This window comes from Pithys albifrons, chromosome 1 (assembly GCF_047495875.1).
Source record: "Pithys albifrons albifrons isolate INPA30051 chromosome 1, PitAlb_v1, whole genome shotgun sequence".
Lineage (NCBI taxonomy): Eukaryota > Metazoa > Chordata > Aves > Passeriformes > Thamnophilidae > Pithys > Pithys albifrons.
Genome location: NC_092458.1, coordinates 45,907,422 through 45,920,677, shown reverse-complemented (window position 1 = coordinate 45,920,677; position 13,256 = coordinate 45,907,422). Strand labels below are relative to the sequence as shown.

The following is a 13,256-nucleotide window of genomic DNA, read 5'->3' as shown; positions in this document are numbered from 1 at the left end:
ATTAAACCTATTTATGGTACAGTTGATGCATCTTTTCATTGTGATGGACATTTTTTTAAATAATTTAATTTTTTCTGTATAATCTGCTATTTATAACCTGGAAATCGGGTGGTTTTAATGCAAATATCTTGTAATAGTAACTTTAAATGCATTGCCTTGTTTATATTTGCATTTAAGCAAAGAACTCAATTATCACTGTGAGCTACATAGGAAAGTAAAAGACTTTAGTGTAGATTGCATGTTTTTCTGTGATATTCACTGTCTCACAATTAAATGTTCTTTATTTTACAGACAAATAAAGAGGTACCTGTATGGTACAAGAAACTGAAGAAGAAAACATCACCATAGCATTTTTCTAGAAGTATTCAATAGAATTCTTTGGGAGCTTTTCTTCAAAGAAGGTTATTTTCACCATAATGAGGCCCTTTTTACCATAAAAGCAAACAACTGGTTATAGCTCTCAAAAAATCTTATGCTTCATAAAATAATTTTTACATCTGTTATGTGAATAAAATATGTGGAAATAATGCATGCTATGATTTTACTAACACATATTTAAATTTTAAGATAAACAGTAGCGTGCTGTACACATTTATAATCTGGGCAGTTAAAGGACGTTATTTGGAGTGTTCAAATGAATGCAAGTTTCAGCTTTTTTATATTGTTTTTCTTGGACCCTGTGTTTCATGCCACATTCCTTGCAACTATTCTGGCTTATAGAAATTTTTAAAATATACATGATTTAGCATTAAATTATATCCTACTTTCTATGAAGGAAATTCATGCCAGCTGGAAAAAAATCAATTTCTTATCAGCTTTGATTTGTAGTTTTTCACTTGATGTCATTTGTATAACTAAACAGGCATTAAAAATACTCTAAAGAAGCAATAAAATTCATCTTAATTATCAGCAGTGATACTTAATCAACAAACTAATAAAAAAAAACCCTGATGTGTGACTACTGTAAGCCTGTAATGGTGAAAAGCATAACTTGCCATTTTTAATTGTATGAAAATAAGTCTCATATGCCAAGAACTTACTTATTGCACTACACCATCTATTTTGACTGTAAAAAGTTCTCTAATTTTAAAGCACTTTTGACTGCATATGGTACATTTCTCTATATAACATATAGATGATCTTAAGTACCACATAGTGAAAATATTGCTCAGATTTCATTTAAGAGAAAGTTCCTTTTCCTTAGCTCCTTTTTTCATGACAATATCTCTTCAAATGATTCTTTGTTCCTACCTGAACAGTAATTATTTACTATATAATACTGAGATATATCAAGCCTAAGATTCCCAGATACACTTTTCTTTTTTAGTTCTGAGGTAGTGAGGTTAAAATGCTCATAATTGCACATCACAAGTTTAAAATTGTCATTCTGTGAGTGAGGGAGGCCAAGTGTGTAGACAGAGGTAATATCTTCTATTAGGCTGTTCACTGGGGAAAGAAATCACAAAAACTTTTGTCCTTACAAACCTATCTGCAGAGACATTCCTGAATAACTTTGGTTTCTTGAAGTCTAGGTTTTATCTCACTTACATTTTTATGTGAATAGAATCCTTAACTTTTATTTCCTATGAAAGCACTCCCAAACACAGATACCAATTTTGTAGTTTGTAATAAATTCTTTATATTACTCAGTCCCCAATTTAACTTCCCAGACTATCATGTTTGTCTGTTATAAATGAATAATTAATAAACTGTATTCTCTAGAAGGACTGTGAGCTACTTTAGGCAAGATACTAGCTGGAATCTTAAGTATTTACAATTTGTTCTCCTATGGTATCCTTTTAGACAAATTGGTGAGATACGGACTGTAAGGTGGGTGAAAAATTGGCTGACATACAAGCCTGAAAACATGTGATCAACAATGCGAAGTCCAACTGGAAAAGTAGCATCCCTTGGCAAGTTCATAGGCAATGCCAAATTTGAGGGTAGCCTATACACTGGAGGACAAGGTCTCAGAGGACCTCAGCAGGCTGGAAATTGGGTCTGCAAGAACTGTATGAGGTTTAACAAAAGCAACTGCAGTTCCACATCAAGGATGAAATAATCCCATATGCCAATACTGCTGCAAAGCAGGTTGGCAGGAACAGACCGTAAGGTCCCAGTGGACAACAAACAGAATATGAGTCAGCAATGTGCCAGCCAGCCGCACCCTGGGAGGTATTACCAACAGGAGAACCAGCAGATGCAGGGAAGTGATCCTTCCCTTCTGTTTGGTACATAGGAGATCACATCTGGAGTGTTGCATCCGGTTTTGGGCTTATTCAGAAAAGACATTGACATTGCTGTGAGTCTAGCAAAGGTGCACCAAGATGATCAGGGGCTGCAGCACCTGATGTAGAAGGGGAGGCTGAAAGAACTGGACTTGTATAGTCTTAAAATTACAGGACTTATAGGGGAGGAACTTGTTGCAGTCTCCAACTATCAAATGGGATAGTACAGAGACAACAGAGCCAGACTCCCCTTAAGGGTGCACAGCACTAGTGTAAGGGACAGTGGACACAAGATGGAGCACTAAAAGAGTCTATTAGCTGTTATGAAAAATGTTTTTATTGTAAGGGTGGTCAAATACTGGAACAGGTTGCCTACAGAGTTGTTGGAATATTTATCCTTGGAGATGTTCAGAACTCAACTGGACAAAATCCTGAACTGGTATAATTGGTCCTGACTTTGAGATGGACTAGATGGCTGGTTTTCAGAATTCTTGTCCAGCCTAAATTAGTTTATGGTGTTATTTCTAAATATACTGATATATGATAGTGACATTAATTTACTTCTTACCATCCAAAAGACAAAATTCTATTTAGTTCTTCCATGGCAATGCAATACACAGAAACATTTTGACTCTTACAGAACAACTGTGCATTGTAAAGTTCCGTGTCCTCCAGGCAGCTGACTTTTTAAAAAGGCTGCCAGAATATTAGGCTGATTTGTGGTGAAATTTTATTAACACTTAAACAGTTTTTCACATGACAAAGTGACATATTCTGTCAAAGAATTGTGGTTTTCTGGTTTGAGTTTTAGGGGGTTTTAATTTATTAATGATGTCCATCTTTAAATGTGCAAAAATAAAATTAATTTGTTAGAACATACTGATAACAGATAATGCTGTTGGTAGGTTCTTGTAATCCATATAGGCCCTTTGTAAATCTCAATATGGGCTTTTTTCAGTTGAAGACTTTGTATTTTTCCTGTGATTCCTCCCTAGACTCTAAGGCTATAATTAATTATCTAGGAGGAGACCTTCTAAGCTCCTCATGAGGAAGCTAGAATGTCACTTAAATAAAACTATTCAAACATAAGTTGCCCTACAGCAAAAATTAATGAAGCTTTTCTCTTTTTAAGTAATGGAAAAGCTCAGTTGCATTACCTGTACAGCATTTTTACTGACGTTCTTTCCCACAAACATAGTTTTCAAATGAATTTTTCCAAAATTATTCTTCGTGGTGTTTGCAGTCTCCCATTGTAGCAGACCTTGTGTCAATGATGCATGAGTCAAAAATAATGAAGTAAAGAGAAATTTCTAAGGCCAGTCATGCATGTAAGCAACTTGTGACTGAAGTGCCAACCCACATAATCATCCTCAGTTCCTCTTTCTCAAACCAAAGGCAGCAAAGCCAGAAAAAAATCTCTATCCACTATAACATTTCATGGTATATTAAGTAGGTGTTACTTAAGTGATAAGTTTTGTAAATATATGGGTTGAACAGGAAAGAAAGAAGGACAGTGGTTTAGGGCAGGTTAGGACGTTTTTTATTTTTAACTCTGTAATTGCTTTTTCACCTTTCTGTCCCTTGTTTGAAGCAAAGAACCTCTAGTCAGTCAAGGTAATCTCTTACTTGAGAAAAAAGCTGAAAGCATATAACTACGTTTTGGTTTAATACAGACCTAAACTTTTAAGGCTTATTGCTGAATCCTGTGGTCATAATTCACTGGAATTATAGTTCATAATATTTTCTGTACAAAGAAACAGTATGTCATTGGGATTTGTAGTCTTCGTTCCCTACAAAACAGGGATGAAACCTTGTTTAAGAGGAAAAACTGTAAATTCAAATACTAGTTTTGTGAGTATTTGTTAGTATCCCTTGGGTACAATTTCCTACCTCTTACACTTTAACTGTTATCTTCTGTTTCAGTTATACTTTTTTAGAATACCTAGTTCCAGCAAAAAACGAGGAACACATGTCTATAAAACTCTGACATCTGCAAGATGGTCAGGCAGAGTTCTTTTATTCCTGGTAGGCATTTATCAACTTGCATGTGTTTGAAAAAGATCACTCAGAAAACACGATATTGTAGAAACAAATTATTACCTTTTGAAAAAGTATTTATGTTATTATGTACATGTGTTTCAATCAGTTGGCAGTCTGTATCACATTTACATGAGAACAGATTTATACATAACAGTCTGAGTCTGTAACATCCTGTCATCTTTCAGGGTTGTACTTGTTAGGGAGGTCTACTGAGGAAAGCATTTCTCTCCCTTTACATTACAATTAGTAGATCACATGCTCGACTTCTTACTGAGTCAAAGAAATGTATCCCTAGTATTTTCTCATACCAAAGAATATTGAGAATCTGTATTCATTCTCGACCTTTGAAAATGAAACAAGTATCTCTAGAAGATCAAGTTTTACTTAGGGTCTTTGGGCAATATTATCCCCTTCTTAAATTCCTTGGATTGATTGGGAACTCTTGACCTTTAAAATGCATACTGCCGTAGCTTATTAAGGCAGTTACACTTGGGGTATTTCAGACTGAAGCTGGGCAACAGCAGTATAGGGTGCCAGCTCTCAGGGACAGCATTGCTAACGGAAAGGTACAGTAGCTGGGAGTAAGGGCAGAGTGAGTGGTGAGTACTGCAGAAGCTTTGAGCAGAAGTAGGTATGGTTCTTCGCAGATGTTAGACCCTCTGCAGCTCTTTAAGCCCTCTGCTGACAGCACAAGAACCAATAACTTTCTTCCACAGAGTTCATTTTGGAGAGTCCCCTGGGTTTCTTTCTTCACTGATAAGTTTTCCATAACAGTAAATACCTGTAGGTTTTTTGTCTTGTTTACTCAGGACATCAGAACTAGGTTCAAAAAAATGGTAAATTTCAATCAGCATACCCGTTAAAGGGTGAAGGGGACAAAAATTCCCAGCAAACTTCATATGCATGAAAGGAACAAATTGCAGAAGTATTAAATGTAAAAAGTTAGGATTGATCATGGAAACAGCTTTTACTCAAAAACTTGCATGTTTTCACAGACTGTGTGCCCTTTTGAAGATACTACAGAAATAACCACTGTAAAAGAGAATGCTGCTTTGACTGAAGTAATAGAATCAACTTTGTTTGACCATGAATAATTGAAGTCTTTGTGTTAATGCTCTTTTTAAGGGAGTAGTGGATCAGTAAATGTAACTTAATTGCAGGAAAAGTCTTATGGATGGAATTTATGACTGGATTTCAATGAACGTCTTTTCATTTTTCCTCTTGGTTCAATAGAAAAAGGATTACTTAGATTATTCACTGTTGCAGCTGAAATTGTTAGTAATTCCCAGTGGTTGTGGGTTTAGAGACACATACTGTGGCATGCAAGACTCTCTTTCGATTTCTTACTCAGTTTTTTGGAAGAATTTGTTTCTTTGTGCATTATTATTAGGTACAGTCTGGCTATGTAGTGCTTGACTTCTGCATGGGAATTTTCATATACAATGTATATGTGGATTTTAAATAGGATTGTTACTTAAGTGCAGCAGTCCTTTTTAAAAGAAAGTTGAAAATGTTCCCACTGAGTTGTCTCTGAGACCTTGAGAGAGGGTCGTTTCTGTGCCCAAGCTTTCTCATGCTGTGCATCACGGATAGAGTGCCACACAAACAGGAGACTTGTCACTCTATACTTCACAGGCCTATGGTTTCCAAGCACACAACTCCCAGTGGCAGTGGAGCAGTGTAAACAGAGATTCACACATTGTCATCTGGAGCTACATGTAAGACATTCACAAAAAAATTAATACCACTCATCTCATCTGTGGTACTGTGGGAATTCTAAGCAAGGGCAAAATACAGTATTTTGGTGCAGTCTATTCACTTGTCAGCTTTTCCTTCCTGGAGGTTAGCATGTAAATAACATTCTAGTGAGTCTTCACTTTTGGACATTGAAAAGCAAATTGTAAGTTCTGCAAGGATGGCTAAGTGCTTTTTTTCTGATACTTCATCAGAGATATTCTGTGTTCAGGTACTGACCAGACAACTCCTAAGAGATGATGATTAGGCACCACCTCTTACACATGAATCTTTATTTTGCTAACTTATTATTTAAATACTAAGTCCCCAGAATTCTCTCAGTATTTGTGAGTAAATGAGTACGTGCCTGAAAGTAACAATGAGCTGTAAAGGGACTAATATGTCAATGACTTGAGCCTTACTGAATTAGCACATTCCTTGTCATTTTGTGTCATTTCTTTCATTATTGCAGTAATTAACATTGCAGAATTGCATTTGTGCCATTCAGCAGAGAATGGAGAACAATAACAGTGTTTACCAGCAGCAGGAGGGAGCTTACCTTTCTTTCTCAATGCCTTAAAGTCTCTGCAGGCTAATCTCAGTGTGCTGCCAGGATGCCCTCCTACACAATGGAGACTGTCTGAAACCTCCCTTAGGGAAACCTGAATGAGCTGATTAGATCTCTTGTCCATGAAACCAAATAGCCGATCCTATGAAATATAGCGGTTTTTCATTCTGATGTGTCATTTCAAATCTATGCAGGCTGAAATCTTTGTCAAATATATTTACACCTTGATAGTAATTCTGAGATAGCTGAATTATTTGAAAGCAAGTACAGAGTATTTTCAATCCAATAAATTGTGAAAATACAAAGAAACAAAATAAAGTTCTTATGTTTCCAGCTGCAATAATATCAAGAATCTTTGATAATTCACTAGTATTCCTTGGTAGTTGTAAATTTAAATGTTTTGTATAAATATGTGTACATTTTAACATAAATGTAAGTTAAATTATTTGGGTTTAATTATATTTATTTTTAATAAAAAGCAAAATATTTTTCTGTGAGCATCCATGTTTAAGGTGCTTTTGGTCATTAATTAAATGACAATAAAGTATCTTGAAATTAATTTTATTTTAAAATATATTATTGTACTGCATCGTTTTTGTGGGCTTGTCTGACCTACTGACTCCAGGAATTGTCACATTTGTGACAGAAAAGTGCAAACTCCCCATGGGCCAACAGTGGACAGCACCACATTTACTGAATTGAATGACAGCCCTAGTTTTCATAAAAATACACATTATCTTTGATAAGCAAGCTTTCAGATTCACTGAATGTTTCTGGAAACAGGATTACCTGATCCAGCTTCTCAGGGATGTTTTCTGTTATTCTTTCATGTAAGAGATATTCTGTGTTCTATATTCTTACCACTTCTATCTAATTTCTGAAAACATAAAGATGTTAACTGTAAGGTTCTCCTGCTTGGGTGCTCCTCAGCCATGGAGGTACCGAGAGCAGAGATATGCCAGCATTCTCAGTCATCCCAGGCTTGTCCTAGCTGTGACAACACCAAGTCCTACTTCTACACAGAGATGGCAGTACTAACATTGCTTCACTCTGTATGAAATACCAGTTGTTGGGTTTGGAATAGGAACAAGTGGATTTATTGGAGCAAAACCTGGAACTCATTCGAACAAAACTGGCAAGGCTACTGGCTTCACAGTGCTGCATAGTTGTTGTACTGCTTCCATAGGAAAATGGGTATGTGCCATTTTCCTGAGGTGATGGACAGGATTTAATCTGATCATCCCTGTTGAGTGTTCACAGAAGTTGACTTTGGGTAAGATAATGATAGGGGCATTTCTGAAGAAAGAAATGACCTTCAGACCTTCAGCTTTAAAAAGAAACTCAAAACAATGTTCAGAGCTTCCAGTCCATTAGCTTGAGGCACCTTCTACAGACTACATACAGCTCCCAAGTACTGAATTTAATTAGGGTACTGAATTTAATACATGCCTCTTCCTTCTTTGTTTTCTGATGTCTACTTTAAAAATACCAGTTTTCTAGTTTTTATTTATCCCATTTTTAAGCACCTGACTTCATGAAATAGTAAAGAACCTTTGACAAATATTAGAGAGTATGGGTGCCATGACTACTTGCACTTTGCAAGGGGTAGAATTCCTCAGTTTTATGTTGCCAGAGTGCATTTAATACAATAAAACAAATAAGGGCCATTGATTTTAAAAATATAATGCATTAATGATTAACAAAGTGATTGTAGAGGGGAATTCCTTAAGCTGCATAAGTCAGTGAACAGACAACTGCTTTGGCTATTTCGTTATTACTTAGCTTTCTACGAGCACTGTTTCCACTCCTGCGTTCAGAGTAGAGGAAAATGGGCCTTACATCACACTGTGTTTCATTGTGATATTTTTTAAGGAAACACTGACATGAAACTAGTTTAATGGTACCAAAATGTTCTTGGGATAAAGAATATAAAGCTTTTTTTGTATCCTTAAATTAGGTACCAGGAAAGTATAGTGACACTGCTTCTGCTATAAATAATGTCACCTGGATTGGAAGTGCTGCAATGGATCATTGCAAAATGCTTCTGTTGATAGAACACAGTGGGCCAAGCTGGTCTAACCTACTGTGACTAATTATCTCATAAGTAAATTTCACTATCTTCAAATAATTGTTTTAATGTAAGATTTAAAAAAGCAGATGCGGTATTGATGAAAGACCATTTGTGCAACTGCAACCTGCCCTGTTAACATGATCTGGCAATGCTAACATGAAGCAAAAGAGGTAACTTCTTTGTCCCTTCCACTTTTACTTCTTTTACTTGTCAGTGAAGTCATATCTAAATGCAAAACCTAAAATTTGAAAATGCTGCATGGTAAAACACTTTAAAACATGTAGAATAGGATGTTTATCCTGGTCCTGACAAAATGCAGGTTTTAATATAAATTTGTTTGTGCAATAAAATACAGAGGTCTTTCCCATGTTACATGCAGTTATATAGTATCTTATGATTTGTACTCAATACTATGTGCCAGATTGATGAATCATTAGGCCTTACTCTTGAATTGCACAGAAACAAGGTTTTCTAATAATTAAAAGCAGCTTTGTATTTTGTTACTCTACCAAGTTATCAATATGCAATCTAGAGAGAAAGAAGCCTTGTTTTGTTAAAAGATTGAATCAGCTTTTGCTCTCCTTTATCTTATTTATATCTTTCAAGCAGCACAGGGATTAAGACATGTTGTTAAAGTCTTGCCTCATCCAACTTGCCACATTACTTACAAGTTCATACGTAAGCGGGCTCTGTAGCTTAACTAAGCATGTTATGAACCAGTCAGGTAAACACATTTGAAATGAGCTGTACATTCATGAACAGCAGTTTTCCATACCATAACGCAATAGGCATAGACCAAACTTCCACTGTCACCCACCAACAATAATTAGGGGTCAAATGTGAACATCCTAGTACAGAAATATTTTTATGTAGAACTGCTCTAGTTAAAAAATAATATGTATCAAAATATTATTTAAATGGATAAAGGTTTTTATATTGGTCTCTTGCTCTGAAAACATTTCTGTTTATTTTATTTTTTAATAATTAAAAAAGCATTTTCAAAACCAAGAAAAAAATAACTTTTAGAAAAATATATATTACAAATGGAAACTAGCTAAGCTGGTTTTAATGTGATTGCAAATTAAATGTCTTCTTTTTGAAAAATAGTATCCTTAATTACTTGAATCAATTAATATCCTTAAAATAGGTGCAAAATAAAGCTGAACTGAATATTGTACTGAGTATTTCGTTGCATGCTTTTCCAGCATGTTTTGTAGAAAATAATCTGACACTTGCAGCTGAAGCTATGAGTGCCAATATGTTAACAAAGTGTCTCATGTTTTTCTCACTGGGAAATTATTTACTTTGGTTGATCAGGCTCTTAATAAAGGCAACATTGTGTTAATTAACTGTTTAACTATGTTGAATATTATTTACCATCATCTATTACTTAATGTATATCTGAGAATTTAAATGAAAAACATTTTAAAGAACCTTGAATGCATCTGCAGCTCCTGGGAATAATAGTTAGCAAAAACAGGGTGAAATATGTATGTAATACTGTCCTATGTCATTAGATATATTACCTGGAATATTTGATTTGACTACTTACGTGATTTATTTGAGAAGAGGGATGTTTCTGTGTTCATGCATTTTGATAGATGTATGTCACTTCCAAAGCCCTACTGTGAACAAACATTTCAGTCATCACCAATAGCCACTGTCAATTTTCACCTATCGTCTTATTTCTAGATTGTTGCAGTGTTGGCAAATCTGTCATTTTCTGACTATGTCTTACCTAGAGTAAATTAAACTAAACAAACTGTGTGGGGGCAGTTGCTTTCTTGATGGAAAGAGCTCATCATGAGGCAAATAGAAACTATGAAGGCGGATGCAGCTGTGCCTTTTCATTGTACTATGCAATTAAAAATACAGAAATTTCCTCATCCAGCAAGATGAATATTATCCTCAACTCTGTAAGGCCCCAAGTGAACAGGATATAGGACTCATCCAGCCACATTTTATCAAGGCTGATCTGCTTTTTTGTAGTGGAGATTTGAAGTCTGAGGTTGGTAGTGTTTGGTTCATTCATCTTTCTTATTGGTCAGCTTGTGATGACCACTAAACCCAACAGATGCTCTGATGAGTTTTTATCTTTGCTAGTGAGTCCAAATATGTTCTCTAACTTCTGCAGTTTTGATGATCAGGGTTTTAAACATTCTCATCACAAAATGACATTTGTCTTCTGTGGAGTGACAGGGATGAAAGATCAAGCACACATTCATGTTTTCTTGAGAAGCACCTTTCAAACTCCTGACTCACCCTTCTACTGCAACCTGAGTTGTGTTTTTGTAATCCCTGCTTTCCTGTTACCCCTCCTGAGAAGCTCAGTTATTGAAAGATGGTTTATGTGCCTTCACTGGAGGTCAAACTTCACTTAGTGTTGAGGCAGATTCATGGAAAATCATTACTTGCTATTGGCATGTTTTCAAAATTTTCATTCCTAAACTTCTTTTTTACTCAAAAAATGTCAGTCAGGTTACTTTGGATATGTTGAAAAATTGTGATTGTCACCTGAGTTATTACCCTTATTATTAAGCAAGCGAGAACCATGTAGTAATTTTAATACCCTCTGACTGACTGAAAATCCTACCTTTCCTGCTGCAGCAGCTGTTCCTGATAGCGGAAGGGCTGGTTCCTTCCAATTGTTGGGTTTATTTCTCCCCAAGAGCATACTGGGGATAGATAAGAATTGCTACCTAACTTTTTGTGCTCCTTTGAGTTGGGATGACTCCTCTGCACAAACCATGGAATTGGGGTGTGCAACAGCAAAAATGAAGCAACAAAACTGTTTCCTTCAATCAGGAATTCCCGAGCTATGGTGCACATGCCAACAGTGTTCTGTAAGCTTCTTCTGTGTGATTGTCAAAACTAACAAGAAAGATCTATCGGACCACAAACAATGATAGTCAAGCAAACTCACTGTGGGAAACTGATCAAGATTAAAGTTATCTAGATTTAATTCCTGTCACTGAATCTCCAGCTTTGGTAGATCTTTATCTGATAGCTCAAAGAATCCATTTTCACTGTTTCTTCTCTATATTTAGGCAAATATACTGCACATAAGTTTGAAGTGTGTTCTATAAAGCTCCTTTTAAATGCCTATCAGTCTGCGAGTTTGTGCTCTTGAATATGAGGACTCCTCAAAAGGTAATGAATAAAAAACAAGTCTGCTGGTAATAAGTTTAAATTAACTGTGCGAGGTTTTGGTTGGGTTTTTAATTATTTATTTTTATTTTAAAAATAAAAGGGGGAGGCATAAGTGGAAGGGGGGCATAATTAGAAAAGACTCAAAACTGCATTATTAAAATGAGCACTTCAGTTTACAGCATGGTCCATACAGAATTAAGGTGTTCCAAGGGGAGCAGTGTCTGCCATCTTGAGGCCCAGCTCTCTTCGCTGGCTGCACACCAAATAGCTCATTAGACCCTACAAGTGCATGCAGGCTCAAGAGCTAAGTGTGAGGGAGTGATTTCACCCTGTTTTGAACTGTAGCTGCTAAAAAAGATGGAGCATTTCAGTGAAACACCCCAACCATTGCTAGTTACACTATAACAGCTCTATGAGGTTCACCTTACATGTATAGGCATCTAAGATTTTCATCTTTTTGAGGAATCTAGCTAACTAGCCATAATTAAGCCATGAACCTTTTCATGCCTTCATATATATCTGTACTGGGAGATGTATAGTTTAGAAGCATCCCACAAGCCAAGGAATCTAGGGATTTGTTATTTCAGTAGAGAGAATTCCCATCTTCATTATTTATTTCTCCCACACACTTAATCTCCTCAATAAAGTAGATCAGCTATTATGTTTTCTTTTAAAAAGGGAAATAGCTTGTTGTTAAAAACCAATCCCCTTGCATGAGACCTTATACACCAACCTGGCAATATTCCATTTGAAAAGAAGTTGAGACTTTTCAGTTAAGAATTTTAGTCAAAAATGTTGAGCTGAATCCAATGATATACTTTGCAAAAATGTGTTTTGCATAAACTCTGTTATCTTTTGTGACCAACTTTATCCCAAGTTAGTTCAACAAAGCCTTGTTTTTCATAAGCATATATTTAGTGACATGTTATTACCTTTCTATTTTAATAAATTACCACACTCAGTGTTCACATTAAGCTGCTCAAATTAATGTCACAGTGCAAATTTAGACTTATCTGCATCATTTAATTTACATTTTCTAAGTACTGGTTCTAACTCTAGCTTCTCAACAGTCTTCTGGAACATGCCTAATATTCAAACAATTACTGAACATGAATCCTGAAAACTCACTGACCATCTCTTTTAAAATTCTTGGTGTGAGGTTATCCAGACATACTCATCTAAGACCATAAACAGTAGCTATTTTAATATGCTTTTGAATTACTGTTGAAATGTAAAGTATTTTCTCATTCTACTATACAAATATATGTCCTACTCTTTCACCAAATGCAGCACAGGAATATTTAGCATGTTTTTTCTCCTTGCTTAAAAACAGGTTCACATCTTTTATCTAAAACCAGACAATTGTTAGAGTTCTTAATACATTTCATGGACTTCATTTAAATAATCTTTTCAATGTGAGTCACTGACTTCTTAGGTATCTTTCTTCCTCCATATTATTTTTCCA

The 13,256-nt window shown here is 35.6% G+C and overlaps 1 protein-coding gene across 1 annotated transcript in view; it reads left to right on the top strand.

Moving 5' to 3' along the window:
- Positions 1 to 7,062, top strand: part of PIBF1 (progesterone immunomodulatory binding factor 1) — a 122,402-nt gene extending 115,340 nt beyond the window's left edge. Inside the window, exon 18 of the mRNA XM_071550119.1 lies at positions 292 to 7,062. Coding sequence (XP_071406220.1) covers positions 292 to 348 — 57 coding nt within the window. The 3' untranslated portion in view covers positions 349 to 7,062. The remainder of the gene's footprint in view (positions 1 to 291) is intronic.
- Positions 7,063 to 13,256: the final 6,194 nt, after the last annotated feature.